General features: G+C 37.0%; 1 protein-coding gene across 1 annotated transcript in view; it reads right to left on the reverse strand.

Moving 5' to 3' along the window:
* SPATA17 (spermatogenesis associated 17) overlaps nt 1–23,959 on the reverse strand; it is a 184,994-nt gene that overhangs the window by 128,990 nt on the left and 32,045 nt on the right. Inside the window, exons 4-5 of the mRNA XM_024739215.1 lie at nt 16,473–16,523; nt 5,009–5,112 (exon numbers count right to left, since the gene is read on the reverse strand). Coding sequence (XP_024594983.1) covers nt 5,009–5,112; nt 16,473–16,523 — 155 coding nt within the window. The remainder of the gene's footprint in view (nt 1–5,008; nt 5,113–16,472; nt 16,524–23,959) is intronic.

The following is a 23,959-nucleotide window of genomic DNA, read 5'->3' on the forward strand; positions in this document are numbered from 1 at the left end:
CATACGGCCATACAAAAACTTGTCCATGAGTGTTCATAGCACCGTCATTCATAATAGTCAAAAAGCAGAAACAACTCAAATGTTCATCAACTGGTAAATGGATAAATAACATGCGGCGTATCCATAAAATGGAATATTAGTTGGTAGGAAAAAGGAATATAGTACTAATATATGCTACAAAATGGAGAAACCTTGAAAACATCGGGCTAGGGGAAAGAAATCAGTCACAAAAGATCACATATGATAAGATTCAATTTATTTGCAACGTCCAGAATGGGCAAATCTACAGAGACAGAAAGTAGATTAGGGGTTGCCTAGGACTGGGCAGGAATGGGAAGAATGGTAGGGGTGGGGGAGTGACTGGAAAGGGTATAGGATTTCTTTTTATGATGATGAAACTGTTTTAAATTGATTGTGGCAATGGTTGTACAACTTTGTGAATGTATCAGTGCTAACCTCCACAGAATTGTACATTTTAAATGGATAAACTGTATGGTATGTGAATTACATCTCAATAAAGCTGTTACAGAAAAAACAAAATAAACAAATATATCCTTTAAAAAAACCTTTGCTGATGTATGCAAAGACAGGTAAAGAATTATACCCATAAGAATCTTTCTAGCCAAACCAGGGCTACACAAAATCAACATGCTGAAAAACTAATTTGCTTTGATGAATGACAAAGTTACACTCAAAACAGACCTATTGTTACGCACCACTAGCAACCAACAACTACACTGAAGCATTAAACTTGGGGGAGTATATTACTTTTTTTTTTTTTTAAAGAAGATGTTGGGGGTAGGAGTTTATTAATTTATTTTATTTATTTTTGCTGTGTTGGATCTTCGTTTCTGTGCCAGGGCTTTCTCTAGTTGTGGCAAGCGGGGGCCACTCTTCATCATGGTGCGCGGGCCTCTCACGATCGCGGCCTCTCTTGTTGTGGAGCACAGGCTCCAGACGCGCAGGCTCAGTAGTTGTGGCTCACGGGCCTAGTTGCTCCGCGGCATGTGGGATCCTCCCAGACCAGGGCTCGAACCCGTGTCCCCTGCATTAGCAGGCAGATTCTCAACCACTGCGCCACCAGGGAAGCCCCGAGTATATTACTTTTAGCCTGAATTTCTGTCCAAAAAAAAAGTCAGTTTTCTGCACTTCAAGCTAATAATGTTTTATTTAAGCTACTAATCTGTAACTCTGTAGCTATTTTTAAATTTCATTATATAATTTTCTCATTCATAACCTGGAGCAATTTTTGCATATCAAGCTAGATATTACAAAGAAACTTGTCTACCAAATGCAGACTCAGACTCAATCAATTCCATTTAGCTTTGTGATAAGTCCACTCTTGGTTAAAGAAGATATCCTTGTGTGTGTGTATATATAATTTTACTATTAACTATAAAATAGATAAACTATTTCTATTAATGAAAGAGCAGATAAGCTAAAGTTAAGCCCAGTGTTGTCTGGCCTTGAATTGTGCAACACAATTCTAGTGCAAAACGTATTCTGATATAAAATATATTTTACTAATTTATTTTCTGTAAATGATTTTATCCTGTCCAAAGACAGAGGAATGCACTAGATCTTTCATATGTTCTTTGAAATCCAGAAACTATACATTTTAATGCTTGTTGGTAGAAGTAATTAGGATACATCATAATTGCTTGGATACAATATTAAAGTTTGAAACATAATCTTGAAAAGACATCACATAAAAATATTGCCTTTCTCTACATCTGCGTCTTTATGCCTGTCCTGCCCCTAGGTTCTTCAGAACCATTTTTTTTTTTTTGAGGACACGGGGAGGGGGAAGGGTAAGCTGGGACGAAGTGAGAGAGTGGCATGGGCTTATAAATACTACCAAATGTAAAACAGATAGCTAGTGGGAAGCAGCCGCATAGCACAGGGAGATCAGCTCGGTGCTTAGTGACCACCTAGAGGGGTGGGATACGGAGGGTGGGAGGGAGACGCAAGAGGGAGGAGATATGGGGATATAAGTATACGTATAGCTGATTCACTTTGTTATACAGCAGAAACTAACACACCATTGTAAAGCAATCATACTCCAATAAAGATGTTAAAAAAAATTGCCTTAAGTTAATGTAAAGTAACTTTTGTCCTAGGCAAATGCTGAAAATCAACGTGCTTATTGAACAAATACTATATGCAAGTCACTGTACATGGAAAGTATCCTCTAAGGTGGCCTCCAACAATCCCCACTCCAGAAGTCATCCCCCTGTGATCCTCCCCTTTGAGTGTGGGATGAACCTAGTCTCTTGCTTTAAATGAATAGGATACAGCAAAAGTGATAAGATGTCACTTCTGATATTAGGTTACCAAAAGGATACGGCTTCCATCTTGGATGTTTTCTCCTGTTCTCTGGTTCAGTTGCTCTGAAGGAAGCCAATTTCCATGTTATAAGCTGTCCTATGGAGAGGTCCACGTGGCAAGAAACTGAGGTATGCCAGTGGCCAATGGCCGGAGGAATTGAGGCCGATGTGAGTGAGCTTAGAAGTGGATCTTCCCCCAGTTGAGCCTCCATATGAGACGGCAGCTCTGGCTGAGAGCCAGATGGCAACCTCATGAGAGACCTTGGCCCAGGCACTGAGCAAAGCCCTCCCAGATTCCTGATAGATAAAATGATGAGATAATAAGTGTGTATTGTTTTAAGCTGCTTTGGGTGGAATTTGTTATGAAGGAAAAGGTAACTAGAGTCCTGATTCCAATGATTTTCAATGGAAAATAGGATAAAGAAGCATGAAGAAACAATCCAAACAAATCGGTTGCATATTCTGCCATGAGAAAGAAGAAAACACTTTATTTCAGTAAAATTAATACCCTAATAGATATTTTTTTTAATGTACCAGACTATTTAAATATAACTATTATGAAAAATGCAATTGAACATGCATGCCAAAACATAGGTGTAATCATGTTGCTGCTCTCCTTAAAAAGGAAGTCCATTCCAAGCTTTAATATGGCCTAAAATGCCCTGGTATGTTATGGTCCCTGCTGGATTTATCCCTAGCCAATCCTTCCATCATGTTCCATGCACCATGTTCCTACCACCCCCCAGAGCACAGCCCTAGCCCTTCCCCAACACTGTCGTTTTACAATACCCCATTCCAAGATAAAAATAACAACAATGATAATAATAGCAAAGGAACTACAGTCTAGGAATAAATACAAGAACAAAGAGGGGGTAAACAATTAGGAAATTAATCACTGATGGAGAATATACACCTGAAAAATATATGACCTCTAAGAGAGGTAGAAGTAAAAAGAATAAGTCTGTAATATGGTAAAGAATACCAGGCTAAACCAAATTGTCAGCACAGATACACCAGACTCTCTAGTGGCTAGACATATTCCCAGTAAAATCAGGAACAAAACAAGGATAAATGGAAATATCTGTTGAACAGAAGAAACAGGCCTTTCTAAAACCACCTTCCACGTGTTTGTCTCTTTGAGAACCTTCTCCTATTCAGGCATAGGACTTGGATGAAGCAAGTGAGGCCTCTAAAATGTAAAATTTAAGGATACACTCTCAAGGCTGGGAAAGTGCAGGGTCGGCAGCTGCATGACCCTGGCAGTGAGCGCCTCCTTAACTTCTGTGCCTTAAGAGTCTCCCTTGCCTCACACTAGGCCCAGTCCTACTCAAATTCTCCCTCTTGCATCTTCCACTAACTCTTTCCTCCTGACAAGCTCAAGCTTGCCATTTACAGCCAGCCAGCCCATCAAGAGAACTTTGGATTTCTTAGGAAGAAAGTAAATAGCAGCCCCTGTGGCCCACATGTTTCTGAGTGTTCCAACTTTTCTCATTAACTAAATCCTATTCCAGCTTCCCCAAATCTTCATTGCCATTTCCAAGGAAATCAACTTTACAAATACCCCATACTCAATCTCCAAAGACCAGACTCTTTTATACACACAACATATGCGAGAAAGTTAAAAGTGGGGAAGTCAGTTTTTAGACATTTCTTATGATATATATATATATAATTTTAGGGTCTCAGACAACACCTTTGTCTTAACGACTTAATGTCGATTGTTCTCTCTAGTTCAAAAAACGTTAAGAGTAAAATGAGATAATGTATGTGAAAACTGAAAGTAAAACTATTATGTAAATGTCAACTATGATTCGTCACTATTTCCTTTTTATTGAAATCTATTATAAGCATACGTCACTTATATGTTATTGGAATGGGGCAATATTATAAGAGGAGAAGACTAGCTTTTTTTTTTTTTTGGTACGCGGGCCTCTCATTGTTGCGGCCTCTCCCGTTGCGGAGCACAGGCTCCGGACGCGCAGGCTCAGCGGCCATGGCACACGGTCCCAGCCACTCCGTGGCATGTGGGATCTTCCCGGACCGGGGCACGAACCCGTGTCCCCTGCATCGGTAGGCAGACCCTCAACCACTGTGCCACCAGGGAAGCCCAAGACTAGCGATTTTTGAAGTAATATGAAAACTTAGTACATAGAGCTTTGGTAAAGCTGAATGAATAGTGCTGCAATAACTTTAAATCTACAGAAGACATCGCCCTAAGGCCTAAATCCGGGTGTTATCTTTCTATGTGTTTACAGAAATAAAAACCGACAGTAAAACAGTCCATTTTAATGTGTTCCATAATGTTTTCTTCTTTGAGAGGCAAGTTCTTGCCGATGAACATGTTCTGAGGATTGTCATACTTAAGCCTTCATCTATGTAATCCTTTTACAGATAAATCCATCTCAAAATGAGGCAATTTTACTGAAACTAAGCTATTTGCATAGTGTCAAGGTAGGCCTACTACACACATGAATAATCTAATTTACAGTCAAGAGTACAAGATATTTAAAAATACAACAGCCTCAAATTGTTAAAGAGAATCAGATATCTCTCTTATCAATAAATTTCTGCCTAAAATATCACTTAGTTTTAGAAAGTATTCCTAAGTCTGATAATGATCAACATCTATGGAGTAACCTTTCTAAAACTGTGACGAGTAGGCTAGTGATTATACTACTCACCTAACTGCATCATTGGTCTCTGAAACAGCTTTCAGGTACTCCTTCGAATAAAAATAATTAAAGCAGTATTTCCGAATCTTATAGCCTCGCCATCGCCTCTGAATCTATTGAATTAAATAAAAAGATGAAATATCAGTGAACATTTTTAGTGAAAACATTAATAATTCTTCAAAATCAAGGTAATGATGATGACTCCTACCAAATAAAGTCTTAGGCTTTTCCGCTAATATAACAGTTGCAGATATAGGTTGTACTCATAGATTTATTATAAAATATTATAAAGACAAAAACATACTCTAGGTTACTATAATTTTTTATAATATTTATCATTGTTTTACAAATACTAAATGTGAAATTAACTATTGAAAGATCAAAAATTTGCTTTACCAATTCCTAACTCTTCTGCTTCCTGACCAAACAAATTTTTTGTTTTTCATAACCAACGGGCTTGAAGATTGTATTTCATCTCATTGAAATCAATGTTTTTAATGGACTTTTTTTTTTTGGCCACACCATGCGGCTTACAGGATCTTAGTTCCCTGACCAGGGATTGAACCCGGGGCCATGGCAGAGAAACCACCGAGTCCTAACTACTGGACTGCTAAGGAACTCCCTTTAATGGGCTTTTTAAATTCAGTGCTATCAAAATCTTTAAACAAAATGTTGTCTTGTACCTTCATCATGACATTTTAATACTTCTTTAATAATAACAGTAGGTAACATTTATTGAGCTCTTATTATGTGTGAGGCACTATTCTAAGGGTTTTGTTTGTATGTACGCATTTAATCATTAGAACATTTCTATGAGATATTTACAGATGAGAAAACTGCTGAAAAGAGAAGTTATTCAATTTTCCCGTAATTACTCAGCTATTAGTGATGGATTCAGGAATCAAATTAGAACTCGGGGGCCCATTCTCTAAACCATTGCAATATAGAACTGTGAACAAAATGAACTGCAATTTTCAACGAACAAATATTTCTGTTGAAAGTATCTTTTTCTCTTTTTTGAGATGAGAGGAGTGTTGGTGTCTAAGAAAACATACTTAAGTGGGCTACTAGATGCCTTAAAAGCCCCAGTAATCATAAGAAGAATCAATCTCTCTAAGGTCCATTTTTGCTAATACAACCTCTATTAGAAAAACTCAAAACAAAAATTATAATGTATAGATCCTAATTTTGTGGAAAACCAAAAAAAACTCAACTTCTTTAAAGGAGTAGAAGAAGAAGAAATAGAAAAAATTGAAAAAAATGTTAACTTAGCCTTGTATAAAGACTTAACTTCATTCTCTAAAATTTTCCAGCAGTTTCCATATATTTATGAATTATTCACATACTATGAACGATTCTTTTTCTGGATATGAAGTCCTTCCAATGTTTTGCAAAGTTAGCTAGGCTAGGAACACACATCTTTAAAATTTATTTTTTCATAGGAAAAGGTAATTAATAAGAGAATGAGCCTCAGTCCATTGGGTTTTATCCCAAAAGCCTATGATTTTTTTACTAAATATGCTGAGTTTAGAATTTTTATAACCTTGAATGCTGGATCTATAAGAATAAACAGGAAAAATATTTTACTTGAATTATGAGCCCTTATTTTTCTCTGTTGTAAAATATGGCCATTTAAAAGGTATTTTACAATCTAAAATATTAAATGTGAAGACTTTGAAGAAATGTTTCAGTCAACCTCCCAATATGAGAATGACTAAAATAACTGAAGTTATGCAAAACCACTTATTTTACTGTTCTTATTATAAGAAAAATTAAATCAGAGAAATTAATTCTGCAAAGTAAAACTAAGTAGAATAACAAGCTAGTGTAACGATGTTATAGAATGTGTCTTTCTAAATATTTTTCAAATGATCTTAATTTAGAGCTTAATTATTTAAATAAAGAAAAATTAATTTTTCTAAAGTTCTATACTCAGTTTAGAAACTACCTCCCTCTAATTTGACCAAAACTGTATTATGGCTGGCAAAGAGAGAGGAGGAATTGATACAAAAACCATTTTCCTAATGAAAAAGAATAACCAATTGTACTATGTACATATATATATATATATAAATTATACATGTGAATAATGACTATTTTCCTGGCTTATTTAATTTAATCATTACAGTATCATTCTGAAGTAGAGGTTATTATTAGCCTTCTTTGATAAAAGAGGAAATTGACACTTAGAGAGCTTAAATAAATGCCTTGGGTCATACAGCTGGTTGGGTGGCTTCACATGAATTTCAGCTTACTTTTATTGCGTATACAGTATTAATTGTATTAAAGACAGGAACAGTTGTAAACAAAACTACTGATAGAAAATCCATCATCGGCAATAGAAGTGACTCAGGAAGCATGGGAAAATATTAGAATATCAAATACTGTTAAGGGATGGACTACCTATTACATGAAAACACCACTGAATTTTAAATAAAATAAGATTAAATGTGCCAGAAAACGTAAAAGATGCATGCTGAAGTACTGAGAAGGAAAGACGGAGGATGGTGGTTTATGATTAGGTCATGGCAGAGTAGTGGAGATGCCCACTTGGAGAAAAGAAGTTGAAAGGGCAAACTCTGAAACTGGCTGAAAAATCTGTGCCAGTAGGAAGGGAACTAACAGAGGCCAATGGCATGGGCTCCTTCCCACTCCACACTGAGCAACTAAAGAAACAGCACTAACCACACCCTCAGAGTCCACCATTAAGCTCTCAGACAGTCTTCTAATGCACCAACTCCTTAAACATCTACCCCAAAGCATGCTACAATTCCTTTCCAAGACAAATCCTGGTATTCACAACTGGGTATTAAAGCTCATAACAGGTTAAGGGATGGTTAAGATAACAAATTAAAACTCATCCACACTGAAGTATAATAATCAACGTTTCAATGCCTTTGTTAGAGGGGAGTGAGTGAAAACAGCTGGAAGAAGCTGGGCGTGTGAGTGGGTGAAGATGCCGCCATCCAGTGAAGTAAAGAATCTAAAATTTACTGAACTCCATGAATGTGCCGGGTATTAGGCTAACTGCTTTAATCCTCATGGTAACTTTGTGAAGAGGGCATGATCTCCATGTTAACAATGAAGAAACTGAGGTTAATAACTTGATTAAGGTCACAGCAATACAAGTAAAAGAGTAAATGACAGAGCCAGGACACAAACCCGGCTCTGTCTTATTCCAAAGCCCAGGCTTTTCCCACTAAAACATCTGAGGGATGTACTGTATAAAGAGAAAGAGTGTGTGCAATGCTCTTTAATATAAAACACACGATTTTCTTACATTATAGGGAGCCCAGTTTAACCAGTACCTAATTGATATAAGATACAAATAGCTGAGATTCTACCATACTTCCTGTTATAGGAACAAACGACATCTTAAATTTTGCCTGTTTCCTGTTGATATCCCAGTACTAGTGAATAAACTTAATTTTTTTTTAAAACAAAGTACTTTCAAGAGGCAAAATGACTTCTGATAACAAAATGACTTTTGATAACTTCAAGGTGAGTGGGTTACGACTTCCAAAAACGGGCTAGTATTCATGTCCTTCAAAGTAATTAGCAACTTTCAGAAGTGATTGGTATAAAACAATTATTGTCATTGATCAGCTCTGAATAGATAATTTTAAACAAAGTCATTGCGTGCTCAGCAGATTACAGCTTGTTAACGGGCAAGTTCTAAATGACCTCTTAAGCTAGTCAAATCAATGATGCATATTCCTCATTAAGTAACATCAAAATGTAAGTGGTCTTATAAATAATGTTTATTTTAAGCACTAAAATAAATGGCAAAACCTTGATATATCAAAAGCCATCTGTTCATAGAAAAGATTTTCTCTCCATTGGGTTTATTATTATTCCTCAAAATTCATAGTAATCTTAATGTTATCAAAAGAGAGAAAAAATGTTTTGGCACCTAAAATTAAAATTAAAACATGAAAGACAAATTCACTGATGATACCCTTCCCAGGACTAATGCTCTAAATGTATATGAGAGCATATAAATAGGACACATCATAATTATACTTTTACTTATTAGAATGTTCAACATTCTAGAAGACTATGCAGTGAGCACAGAAAAGTGGGTTTACTAAATTTTCAAAGATAGGGTGTTTAAAACTAGTAATATCAAAGTTTTCATTCTCAATGCCACTACATTATCATGTCAAAAACATACCTATATATGTTATATATGTTATATATATATATATATATATATATATATATATATATATGTTTATACGTTACTCTAGTGGTCCTCTTGTTATTATAGTCCTTTTTTTCCTTTAAGTGAGGATTTCTATCTGAACTAAAATGTCTTAGGGCACTAATTTCAAGTTAAATCATTTAAAATAACTGCAACAATAAAGGATCAGTTGAGACACCCATGAATACCATTGAGAAAGTACATGTGATTGATCAATAACATGGACAAGGTTTCCAGGGTAAAAGAAATTCTACCTTAAACAATTAATTACATCTGCAGTTCTTTAAAACTCTCTAAGTTTCAGATTATTACCACTTTTCATTCCTCATAGATCTTTGAAAATGAAAGGAAAAAGTCTGTTGGAACATATTTTTCAAGAGAGATCTCCAAGATACTACACGTTAGCACTTCTTGAAATCTGCATTCATAGGACATTGTTCCAGTTAGGATTCTAGATGTGTGAGATGACCCAAAGGAGGCTTTTCAAAGGAATTGCAAGGAATCAGTAATGCTTAGAGAGTTTACCTTTGTTAACTTCCAAAGTCTGTGCCAGATTATATATCCTCATTAGGTTAACTTTATTGAAGACCAGTATATTCTAAGAGTTAATTTATAAAGGGAGAGATCCGCAGTTGAAAAACAGCAGTCCTAGTAACTATTTGGTGGGGCTTCTAAACTTTTAACAAAGTTAAAGTCCTCTTTTCTTTCTACTAATTTTTCAGGGTCCAAAACAGGTACGGCGGAGGTTCAAATACAACCAAATTCAAATTTTTGGATCACAAAAATCTATGTGATCTGCACCTTATACTCCATGCAGGAAAGAAATGACAGATTCTCTTTCATCGTTTGCTACATCCTGTACAAAAATCCATTTAAAATTGTAGCAAGAACGGTGTTTTACCTGAGGTTATGATAGATGACAAATCTGGATGCTAACAATAGCGATATGTGAAGACCACAGCTCAAACATTCATTTATAAGGTGACGTTTTCCATCCTAAGCCCCATCCAATTCTGCCTACAAGGGAAAGCACGTGACACTGAATTGGGATGTCTCAATTTGGTTTTCAACGGATTATTACTAAATCTAGAATTCCCTGAGTGAAATGTACTACCAGTAAGAACGCTCATGAATTACCCGGGTCATGGGGTCAGGCAACCAAGAAAACCAGAGTGTAAAGCAATAAAATTTCCCTAACAGCTCAGTCGAGGGTTCACATAGTTGCTCTCATCCAGATTTCTGAAGAAAGGAGAAGAAGACTAGAAGTAAAGGCAAGTCTATACGTGACCAGAAATAACAGGAATGTGGGTACCAGACCTCTTGGGTTCAATTCCTAACACTGTCACTTACTAGCTATGTGACCTTGGGCAAGATACCTTTCTGCGATTCCATTTTCTCATCTTTCAAATTGGAATCATTATGATACCTACCTCAGAGAGTTGCTCATGTCAGACAATAGTTAAAATATTTAAAATACTTAGAATGGTGCCTGGAGAGTGGTAACTGCTATGCAATTGCTAACTGTTGTCATTATTATTTACCAATGTTCCTGACTTACCAAGATTTGGAGTTACGTGGTATTGCAATCTTGTTCTTGCATATATGCCTCAGAGACATATAGCTCTCACTGGCGGTTGGTTTGACTAAGGTATACTCAGGTATCTACCAGCTATATCCATTCAGGCTTGGGTAGTAAATATGAGAATCTGGAACCATTCTATTGGGGAAATGGGGGCCTCAAAGACACAGCTGAGGCTGAATGGACGTATCCCTAGAAATGGAAGAATTAGATATAAGACATGTGCCACTCCATACAATAGGCTTCATCCTGGATGTGGTCAGCCAGTAAACAAAAGCCATAACGAAAAAAAAATCCTAAATGTCGAGAACCATGAATCCAAGTACTGGAGAAAAGGAACAAGTAAAAGACCTTAGGATGGATGAAATAATTCCACTAAACTGCACTTTTTTTTTGCTACCTGTGGATATTTATAAATGGGCTTTCTACACATAAAGTAATTTTGCGTTTCGTCTTTATAGTATTAGAAAACTGATTCTCCAAGCCCTGTGTTTGGAGGGTCTGAAGTGACACCCAAGTGCTTAAGTAGATGCTCAGTAGCATCAGAGATGGAGGGTCAGTTCTGCGCCAGGCTGTAAAAAGATACACAATCGTACATCTAGATGGAACAGGGAGAGAAAGAAGTTGAGTAGATGAATCAACTCATGACATTTGTATAAGATACTAAAAGCTGTTCAAAGAGTGAGAACTGCAAAAAAAAACTGGGGGTCAAATTTAAACGAGATCCACAGAGCAGCAGCCAAGATGCTGGAGGAAAAGCAGAACCTAACCTGGAGTAAATTCAAATTAAAGACCAAAAAGGCAATAATGTGTCTGTCACACGGAGAAACGGGAGGAACAGGGCCCCAGGAGCTAAGATAAAAGTTTACTGAGCAATTTATTGCTGTATTAATTGACTGTCACTGGCCTAGCTGCAACTCAGTTGCAGGGGTTTTGTACAGGCACACTGTGGGTTCTGACAGCAGCTGATATCATCGCAAGCCTCCTTCAAGCTTGTACCTGGTATAACGTTTTGGCAACGTCACAAAGCTCATGAGGTCTTCCATTCACATATGAACTGCACTGACCAAATATTACCTTCCCATGTCCAGTTTATCCACACCACCTAGCCTAGTCGGGCACTCAAAAAAGCCTTAAAGATCTACCAGCAAAGGCTTAAATAATTTCCATCAAGGCCGCCAAGGGACCTAAACAAACAACTTTTTTACTCCTTGTTTAAAAAAGCATGAGCCAATGTTCATTGATTTATTCAGGGACATTTATTTAACAACCTAGTACAAGCCAGCAGGAACTGTAGATACAAAGACTAAGAAGATAGGATCCGGGCCCCAAGAGACTTACAGTGTTTGGGGTGTGGGGGAGGGTGGACACAGGCATGTAAATTAGTAAGGGTAATAAATTGTTACAGGTTCTACAACAGAAGTATGTTGATGGTAAAATAGGGACATTAAAAAAAGGAGAGTGATCAATTCTACACAGGTAGGGGGATGGTAAAATCTTTAGAGAAAAGGTGACCTTTTAAAAAATAAAGGCAGCAAATCAAGATATGAATATCTATGACATTAAATAATCACATACATATAATTTATTCTTCATTATACAAAAAGTGACATCTATTTAGGAATGTAGCTACAAATGAAAATTTTAAATTCCTTCTCTTTTCAGAAATGCTCCACTAGCCTCTTTGACAATTGAATATAACTTGTCATGCTAGGAGTCAATAGTCAAATACATAATTTGCAATTGACTCAGTATATGAGGCAGAGTAAGACAAAAGTTTTTTATTTTCTCCTGTATGATTTAGGTGCATATATAAAAATATATCTGTCTGAATATTAGTGGCCATATAGATTTCTGGTAGTTATCTCCTAGAAATTCTTCCACCTGTACACTCACTGCCACCCACATTTTAATCACTTAAAGGGTAGCTCTTTTGAGCAAAGTTAAGCTCTTTTGAGCAAAGTTAAGCTCTTTTGAGCAAAGTTACTTCATAGCTTAAAAACTGAAAAGGCAGAGTTGTGGCTAGTAGAAGTAAAACTTCAGCTGCTGGTATCAAGCTGGGGTTGTAATCTTCAGATGTGTATGCCATGAAGGTATGTGGACCACACATTGGTCTCTTCAGCCTCTCATTCCCGCAGAGACAAATTTTCAGATTGCAAAAAAATCCACTTACAAATAGATTTGTCCAAGTCCATTACAAATAAGTTCAGTTCCAGTCATGTGATCACTCAATGCTAAAAATTAATCTTTGTTAGGTAATCGCATCAGCCTCTGTGCCAGCAAGCCTCATTCCTGATTCCTCATTACCAAGTTACCAAATTAACTCATCCAAACCTCTGAAGGAAGTCTTTGAACATCTTTGTAGAGAAGGGTTTCTATTATAAATTTCCCACAGTAGTATTTACATCTCCACAGAGCCTCGCAAAAACTCCTGAGTGTCTTTAGCGGATCATTTCAACCTCTATGTAATGCTCAAGTCTTCCTTCCCTTTGCTTTAATGACCACTGCATTCCCACCTCTACTGTTCTCTTCTGGAATGTGTCAAATAAAAAGCAAATATGGGGCTTCCCTGGTGGCACAGTGGTTAAGAATCTGCCTGCCAATGCAGGGGACACAGGTTCCAGCCCTGGTCCAGGAAGATTCCACATGCCGTGGAGCAACTAAGCCCGTGCGCCACAACTAGTGAGCCTGCGCTCTAGAGCCCACAAGCCACAACTACTGAGCCCGCGTGCCACAGCTACTAAAGCCCGTGCTCCGCTACAAGAGAAGCCACTGCAATGAGAAGCCCGTGCACCGCAACAAGGAGTAGTCCCGCTCGCCGCAACTAGAGAAAGCCCACGCGCAGCAACAAAGGCCCAATACAGCCATAAATAAATAAATAAATAAATTTAAAAAATAATAATAAAAGGAAAGAAAACAAATCTGGACCTAACAAGGAGAGACTTGATTTGAAAGAATTACTGCAAGAAAGAGCGGGTGAGTGATTCCTGCAGCGATGGAGGTAGACTATTGCGATAAGGAAAATCTTTGACCATAAGATTTGCAAACATGGCGAAACTTAGGCAAAAAGAGTTTTCCTTTTAATAGGAAGGTGTGAACAAGGCTGGAAAGAACCTGATGTGGGGAAGTGGGATAAAAGGGTGGCATAATCATATAGGAGATCTGAGAATGCTTTTACCCTGAAGCCCATTCTCAAGAGGAGGTACTAAGGAGATGCCGTATGCTGGCTAAAGTTCAGGGACCTAGGGGAAGGAGAGAAGCTTAAGCACAGTTTGGTTAATAAACATGTTTTTTCCAGTTGACCAATGGAGACAAGCAGTTCAGCTAATCATTTGTGAGGTTAAAAAAATGGGAATTTGGGGGACTGTGTCTGGCCTTGTCATAGGTAAACAAGGGGCCATCCACAGCTAAGTCATATGGGGAAGGGTGGGTTTCTTTGCAGTAAGCTGTTTCCAAAACACAAAAGAGTTGGGGGGGAGGGGTTTAAACTATGCTGTTTTCTAGGATCACAGGTCTTAGGGAGAGTTCAACATTGTCCGCTGATTTTAAGCAAAGATGAGGTAACCCTGGGCAATACTATTAGGTGTGACCGAGCAGGACCCTATGGGGCCTTCCCAGAACTGACCCACACCCCGCGTCCTCCATCTGCCTCTTGTCTGTAGAGAAGTTTTAGCCTCCTAGGCCTTCCCCAAGTTCCAAAGAGTAAATTTAATCAGAGAAATGAGAAAATGCAGAAAGAAAGGAAAACAGTCAAGCAAGACAAAATAATAATAGTTTAGCCATTAAACAAAGTTAAGGACCTTTAGTTCCTCCTCAAGGACTATAGATAATATTCTGAGCCGTATGCTTTGAGCTGTTTTGCAGATACTGAAACCACCACCAAGCAGAAGAAGTTAACTGTATGTTGCCTGCAAGCACGGAGACCCCAGGCCGGTTGGAACCGGAAGGTTGATGATGTTGACTCCTGATGACCTCACCACCAACCAATCGGAAGAATGTTTACTAGCTGATCACACACCCCACAATGCCCCTCCCTCACCCTGTCTTTAAAAACCTTTCCCTGAAAGCCTTCAGGGAGTTCGGGCCTTTTAAGCACTAGCTACCGGAAACCCTTGCTTGGTGCCTGAAATAAATGCTCCACTTTCCTTCACCACAACCCGGTGTCAGTAGATTGGCTTTACTGTGTATGGGCAAGAGGACCCAAGTTTGGTTCAGTAACGTTAGGAAATGTAGCTTTTAGTATGATGTTAGAATAAGTCAAAAACACTGCCTTCTCAATGGCTTGGTTTGATATGAGTTTCTTAGATATGCCCGGTCAAGGTAAAAGGAATCTTAATGATTCAAGCCAGATCAGAATTCAATACAAAATTGGGGGCTAAATAATAAACAAGAAAATGCATTTTTCTAACCCTGGCTCCTGTGCCTCTGTCTCCCTTGGTGACCTACAGTGATCTATGGGAACGTCTAAGCCTCCCTCCATCAACTGCTTTAGGCCCTCCGTCATCTCTTGTTTTTTACTTTGCAGACGTATCTGACAAAGGGCATGCAGAAAAGAAAAATATCTAACACTGTTTTAGGCTCAGAGGTTAAATCTTTGGCAGAGCTGCACAGAGAATCAGAATCTCCTAAATTCCCAGACTCAAGCATTCCCGTTAAAAGAGGAAAGCCACATTATTTTCTTATATTACTGGAATTCTAAGAAAGGTAAATATAGACCAGTGCATCTGGAGTATCTGCCTCTGGAAAAGAAGCAAAAAAGATCTACTTCTTCCTCTTCTTTTTTCCCCTTACACTACAGAACCACCGAGAGGTGGACAGATACTAGAGATCTGCCCTGGGCTGGGCTCCAACACACTCACATCTGCATAGGAAGGTCCCTTCCCAAAGCAGTGTAAGTCAGCAAAATAACGTTAATTCAACTTGCCTTAGTTCAACACAGGACTTTCAGAAGGTATTTTACTATCTTTCTTCACCCAAAATAAAATTCGTTATTAGCAGAAGCAAGAATTAATAGATTAGTGAGAGAGAATATAATAGGGTAACATTAAAACACAGGTTTTAAGGACGTTAATGAAATTCACTTAAGTAATTTCCCCATTTATAATAGCTTCACAATTAAGCTAAAATCATATTGTCTGATACTAAAGAAATTATACTTTTGTCGTGGCTCTTCCCCAAATCTCAGCAGAAACCAAGGAAGCCTCATAATCGCTAAATTCAGCTTCCTATTAGGCAAATAACACATAAAAGTGAACACAGAAATGATAGAAATAAAACTTCTAAGCTGGAAACTGACTTTATTACTGTGAAATCATATGAATAATTTCTAATTGATTTGTATTGGGCAGGAATCTTCCAGAACCATGCTCATCTATTTATCACAATATTTTATATGACATATGGAAACTAATACATTGCTTCATTAATATTTAGTCTTTCTCTAGTCATGGCTCAGAGATATTTAACATTCTAAAACATAAGCATTGATAATTACATGTTTTACATTTTACTCTAATTTTTAACACTGCCAAAACTATTTAGTACAACTAACTTTTTAACTATGTACTCTTTTCTCTCTTTCCATTAGCATATCAATCAAATTTGCATTATACTGGTTTGCTCATTTTATTAAAAGCGAATTCAGGGCACAATTGACTTTTCATTTGTTTAACAAGTGAAGAAATATTTACCCTGACAGCCATTGCATTGTAGAGATTCATCTTCATAGTGTAATATGCTAACTGTGAATCGAGAAAAAAAAAAGATGGCATATATTTTAGTTTTACACAAAGACAGTGCAGCCTATTTTTACATATAAAAGATAAGAATCTTTATACATAATAAGAGTTCTATGCTTAGAAAAATGAAATCAAACTTTGTATTGAAGAGATAGGCTTCCTAATACATAATGCAGGCTTAACCAGAAAAATCTATGGTAGTCAAACTAGGAGCTAATGGAGATATATGACCATAAAATGCTCTCCGCTGAGTTTGATAATCAATGGTGCTCTACTGAGAATAGAATAACAAAGCAGAAATATTCACAAGTGCTGGTGACACGTAGTATTGTATGATTTATTCACTGGGGTTCTTTTAGCCAAAACTCACAGAAACATAAAAGGAATTCATATTTCAAGACGTCTGGTTTAATGAAAAATTCAAAGAAATGCTGTCTTCAGTCGAAATCGTTCAAGGATATGGATGCAGTGATGGAGCAAAATTGTGCCTTCCAACCATCTGTACGAAATGTTACGTACTTAGCTGCCTCCTGAGTAATCCTTGGGAATTTTGTTTCATTTAATATTCATTTTAACACCATAAAATCATAAATACAATGATATCATGTTACAGCAAATCCCCTGACATAATGAAGACTTCCTAAAGACTTGGCTTCTTTCTAGTAGAGACACATTTGTCTTTTAATGCACGCATCTCTGTGACAGCAAATAATCATTTAGCAACATAGCTTATTTCAGTGAAAATATTGCTTTAAATAAAACTTCCACATCTGCTCTTTCAATTAAAAAGACGCAATTAACATAATTCATGACATAATTCATGACAGTACAATAAACATTGAAATACATATTTTTTCCACACAAAATACACCTTTATCCATTTTATTCAGTCAAAACTCATCAGACTAATATAAACTTGAACTTAGGTAATAGGTGTTGTGTTTCGGCAAAAATCAGAGATAAGTGCCTTAGCCTTTTATATAGGGGTTTTCTTCCTCCCTGCAACAAACAGGAATTCATATAAAAGGGTTTCACTGTAATTAGTATTGTTTGAATTGCCTGATCTGATCCACAGCAAATTGTCTGTGGAGAGCAGCAGGGCTAGATTAGTTATCAACAGTCTGAGCAGTTAGTAAACAGTTGGCTGCAATGTGTTATTTACAAATGAACACAATGATGTTACTTCATTTTAAATTCTCTTTCTTCATTATGGCAAGCAAGGCATAATTCTTGGTGTTTGAGGTCAACTTAAAATATTTACTTAGAGTACTTCTTCAAGGCAAATATAACCAGTAAATATTTTTACACAGAAGAAACATATTGGAAATTATATATTTGAGAAAGTTGGGTTCAGAAAAAGATATTGTTTCTTATCTTTTTTCATATTGCTGTTCAGTCAGCAGCAGTGAGCATTAGCGAGCTTTCAAGCCACAGACCTGAGTTCAGGTCCTGACGTTGCTCTTACCAGCTGTGCGGCTTGAACAAGTTACTTGAAGTCTCCCAGTCTTGACGTCTAGCCTTACAAAATGGGACATCACATACTCCATGGAGTTCTTGTGAAGAATAAAATGAGATCAGGTATTTAAGGTGCTTGGGACATAGCTGATGGTCATTAGGAAAGGGATTATCACTGTTACACATTTTGCGGCTAAAAGTATGTGATTTAAGTATAAGTAAAATTCCAAACGGTATAAGAGGTTAAATTTTATTCTGAACAAAGAAGACATATAGGTTTGAGCCTAAGAATTTTGAATTTTATAGTTAAAAGGTGGGAAAGCACTTTGATTCCAGGTTATCGTTCTCATGTGGGGCACAGACAGATGTTACATTGACGCTCAATTCTATAGCCCAGATCCAAAAGCACCACAGAAACATCTGAGAAAACATTGTATGATCCACTTCTATGAGGTACCTGGATTAGTCGAATTCACAGAGACAAAAAGTAGAATAGTAGTTACCAGGCACTGGGGGAAAAGGAGGAGCTAGTGTTTAGTGGGTACAGAGTTTCCCTTGAAGATGATGGAAACGTTTTGGAGATTGTTAGTGGTGATACTTGCATAACAATGTGAATGTACTTAATGTCACTGAACAGTACAGTTCAAAATAGTCAAAATGATCAATTGTATGCTATATATATTTTACCACAATTTTTAAAACCACTAAAAAATAATTTGTGAATGTGAATCATGCATTTCCATAAGCTATCTATGAGACACATTAGATACTTTGAGATTTTGTAAAATACTGTCTCTATGTTACTATTCTGAACAATGATGATTATTTGTTATACTAATATTTGTTCTTTTGGTTACATGAGTAGTTAAATTATAATTCATACTAAAACCCTTGTTCTTAATATTATTTTCCAGGATTCTGTCCTAAAAGTTTTTTTTTTCTTCCATTCCATGGAGTTGGATAAGCAAATATATCACAGCTACTAAATATTGATAACATATCCAAGAATGACAGACGATTGTAATTCATCTGCAGAGAAAAATCCCCAAATTTTCCTTACTATATATTAATTTCCTATTTTATCATTAAGGTACCAAGTCTATTTTAAAGAGGAAGACTAAAGATCTGGGGTGAAAATCAAGCATAAAAGATGATAGTTTCAATGTAATGAAAACATGATGTTCAATTATAGATGTTTCCCAACTATTTGTTGACTAAATGAAGGAAGGGGAAAAGAGAGGGAGGGGGAGAAAGAAAAGAGGGAGAGAAAGATAAACAGAATTGATATGTTGCATTTAGAAAAGATAGAGTAGGAAGAATTACTGGGATGAAAATCGCATTTGAACACTAAATAAACCACTTGTTGGCCATATGGCCCTTGTCATGTCACCTAGCTCAATTTTCAGAAGGCTTCTGAAATCTTTTCTGGAAGTTGTATTCCTTTTAAAATCAATTTTCTCAGTGGTCAGCATCCATGTGGACCTTTTGGACAGGGCTGCTATTCAATGGGATTGAACCGTGATATCGATGGGAACATGTCTTGTGTGTGAGTTTCCGTTTTTTCTACCAGGTGAATTACAGTGCAGGGGCAGGGGTGGGGATAGGCTAGAACCACTCTCTTAGAGGTCAAGTGATATTCAAAGCTCACTGCACCAGGTCCCAATTTTGTTCTCCGATCATCTCCCACCACGCTGCTCCTTTAAACCTCAATCTGATCAAATTATTATCTTTTCTTCTTCACGTCCGTGCTCCTACTACTCGCCTTGCCTAAAACGTCTTATCATCCTTTTCTAGCTGTCCAAATCCTCTGTGTCCTGCTGTTCTCACAAGCATTTATAGGAGAAACCATCTTTTCTCCCCCAGTCTAAGCACCAGCAACTGGAAGAAGCTGCTGGCATTCTCTGGGCTCCAGTGGATACTTTCAAACCATTTCAAACCAGTAGGAAGTACTCCTTTAGAAGCAACAACAACTACCACGACAAAAACCCAAAGAACAAAAAACCTCACTGTTTACTCTCAAGCTTTTCACATTTATCACTCTCTCTCCCTTTGGTGTTGTCACCCGTCCTCAGGTCTCTAGGTACACTCTCCTTTCCCCTCCTCGCCTCCCCTGACCTACTCCAATAACATGCTCTAAGCGTTTTGGCACCAAGCTAAAGGTCTTATTCTTCACCACAACTCCTGCCGTATCTCAAGGCTTTCTAAATTCACATATACAACACACTCAATTACCTGCTCTCACTATTGCCTGCCTTTCCCAGTCACGATGACATCCACTTCCCATAGCCATGTTCCAGACCCTGTGAACTAGTTTCTCCTCTTAAGTCTTAAACTCAGATTGCAAATTCTTCTCCTTAAATCCCTGATAGCTTAATTTCTATTAAAGGCTTTTCCACCTAGTAGACAGATCTAGTACAGGTATGTCCTTCTCCTCAGTTTCAAGTTCCTTCTTCACAAATGTTTATATACAATGGCTACATTGATAGTTTGCTAATGAACATATCATAAATTAACTAATCTTTCCATTATTGTTGAGCATTTAGGTTGGAAACCAAGAAAACCTGAGTTTCAAACGGTCAATCATTTTCAAAAACAGAACATTTAAAGTAATACATATTTATAAGAAATTTGAGTAATACATCTATATGAACTTGACCAGATCAACTGGCTTTATTTGCTAGACTGGGCAATACAGAGGAAATATTTGCATTAAAGTGATGACTCTGGAAACTCGAGAAGCCAGGCACATATGGATAACAGATCTGGGGAGCCTGCGCCTTTGTTATTTTCCACATCAGTGCCATCCTCATTTCATAATTTTGAGTATGATCATTAAAATGATTTATTATCAAATAATCATGAGTATTTTGTGCATATGCTTTGCCTTGTTCGCTGGCAACTGATACCAATCTGGTCGTTATCAACAGCTGATTGTTAAAATAACCTTCCGTCTTCTACACACACACAAAATTAAAAGCCAATTACATTATTTTTCACCGTTATTATTAATGTAATCTTTAAAAGCAAGTAAACTAATTCTAAATCATATTATTATAATGAAAATATGTTAGCAAAGTTTTAAATTTATATTAGAAAAGTCAGAGTCTTAAGTTATCCAGCCTTTGGTATTTATTTAAAATGTCAGATCCTGAGGGGAAAAAATAGATTATGTTTCAGTTTTCTGCTCTAACACTGAAGAGTGATAAATGTTGCCTCATTAACATATAACTGAATTGGAAGCCTTATAAAGAGATTTATAAAAAGAGTTGGGCTCATAGAAGGAACATTCATTTATCTAATGAAGAGAAATAAAAATGTCCGTACAAGCAACCATGACAATCTCATCAGTTTTAAAAATAATGACTGAAATTTTATGTATTTTTACTATCCATTCAAAAACAAACCTGCTGGTATTTATCATGACAACGCAAAATGGGATTTGATAGCAGATGATATCCTTTGTTCCATTTAAAGTTAATAGGATTTCTTTCCATTGTTACTCTTTCAAATGCTAATCAAATATGAAAACTTTGTGAGAAGAGCAGTAAAATGATAAGCAGTATATAAGTACTGTGAGCCTTTTCAGCAATAAATTAAATTATTTTTATAATTTGAAGAATAACCTATTTTTAATGAATATTATCTTTATAAATTAATCAGTTCTACCAGAGGCTATTAATATACTTTAACAAAAAGTTTTAACCAAGTTCTGTTAATGTGGTGCCATATGTATGTTATTCACCAAATGATCTCAATTTAAAAACATAACACTGAGCTGTTTAGAACTACAGTTATATATATTTTTTCACAATAATGCATATAGAATTAATCACATATATCAGGGTAGCTGCTCTCAGAGTGTGGTGACTAAAAATAGTGCACTTGATATTAAACATCATATAAACTATATAATGGGGAAACTGAAAAGGATAACAAGATGCATACAGCTGTCCTATTAGGTTATATTGATGAATTCACTCAGGTAACGCTCAAAGTGTTAGTTTTCCGAAAGAGGGAGATGAAATATTTGAACATTTTTCTGGTACTATCGCCTACAGAAATAACTATTTTCACTACACCATTTATGAAATAAAGCAAAAAGTGGTAAGGACAAGCTATATAGAACATTATACAGTTGAAAACAAGAAGGGGACCAAAACAGTAGGACCATTTGAGTATCCAATGGGAAGCGCAGGTTGCAGTAAAATCATAGCAGGAATTCAGCAGGTCTGGGATGCACGTGCATTGAACACACACACCAGGTGTCTAGAAATCCACTGTTAATAAAAAAGAAGAATCAGAGCACATCCTCACTAACAGGGAAAGGTTTTTGAGGTTGTGAATCAACAGTCCTCGGTCCCTACGATGGACAAATTTGGGTTATGTTGCCAGATACGGCAGCATTAAAGTCAGCAGGAAGACCTGAATGGATACTGAAAATTAAAATAAACAAAAACAGTAGTCATCCAGGAAGCAGAAAAGAATCAAATCAGAAAAGAAAACCGGAATGGCTCTGTTATCGTGGGTTAGTGAGGGCACCATAGTGGAGAACGCATAACACTATAGGACTGGATAAGTTGACTGGTGTTGCTGTGAGAATTATTTAAAAGCTGGATAGAAATATTCTGGTATAGTAGAATTTTGAGGGAGGCTGTCTAAAAATACAGAACTTATCTAAAGAGATCCTAGGACTTCTGACTTTCCACGGTTCCCTTTGTTTGACCTTTGCCACACGTGAGACTGTTGATAACTCCAAGTTTTCTAACAGTTTTCTCCTCTGCTTCCTGTGATACTGTGTCTCTGTTTTTCTGTTTATTATCTACCTGTAACTCCCTTCCTCTGCCTAAATCCTACTAATGCATTCCACAAGCCTCAATCCTTGGCCCTCTGCTCTACTGTTCAGATACTTTTCCATCAGGTAGAAAATCCTGCCATCTTATAATGATGGCTCTAAAACCTTTATCTCTAGCTCTGACTCTTCATCTAAAAGTCCTCTTTAATAAGCTTTTGTTCAGTGCTAATTATAACGTGCCAAACACTCTTCCGAGAGATAGCAAAATCGCCGTACAAGACACCACCACATGGAGGTGTCCTAACATCATCACAAACTCAAAATCTCACAACATCTTTTTGTAAAAGCTTCACTGAGTGTCCCATTCAGAATGTTTTCTTATCAACATCCATGCTTTTGTTGTCATTACAACCATTAATCAGCTTTGCTGAGATAAAAATGCAGCTATCTTACTAGCTTATAAGACAAAAAGTTTATTTCTTACTCACATTACACGTGGGCTAAGTTTCCCTGTGGCTATGGCTCACAACACATGGCTTAGCCCAAAATCAATGAGATGGGGAGGAATCATTATTTTATGAGGAGGCGGGTAGGGAAGAGTTTTTGGCACACGTGGATACCAATCTACCAGCTAGGTTGACCATAGAGAAGTCTTCCAACTTATATCCCGGTGAGTTATTAATTTATCCAGTTAGCAAAAAATTCTACAGGCTTTCTATGTGACATTTACTGTGATCGTTTGAGATATAATAAATAGAATAGTCATTGCATCTCAGGAGCTCCCAAATAAGAGATGTAAATAAACAAATGGGTCACAGCGACACAAACACCTACAGGAGTAAAGCATGAGGAAGGCACACCTAATATCTGCAGTCTCCTACCATTCTATACTCAGCCTCAGGAGATCCGGAAGGTTAATCCGTAAATAAAGTCTTGAAGGATGAATAGGGATTCAGACCAATGGGAGGCAGGTCAGAGTGAAGAATGGCATTCCAGGCAGAGTAAAGAGCATTTGCAAAAAACCTGTAGGGCATGGCGTATCTTGATATAGCATGGAAAGTGGTTTAACGTGTCCAGAGTATGTTTATACAGGTTTAGCAAGAAGTGAGGTTAGATAAGCAATCATGAGACTATGAAAACGTGACATGTCATGTTGAAAAGTATGAATTTTGTGCTGTATGCTACAGTGAGG

The sequence above is a fragment of the Neophocaena asiaeorientalis genome, unplaced genomic scaffold (assembly GCF_003031525.2).
Source record: "Neophocaena asiaeorientalis asiaeorientalis breed wild unplaced genomic scaffold, Neophocaena_asiaeorientalis_V1.1 scaffold477, whole genome shotgun sequence".
Lineage (NCBI taxonomy): Eukaryota > Metazoa > Chordata > Mammalia > Artiodactyla > Phocoenidae > Neophocaena > Neophocaena asiaeorientalis.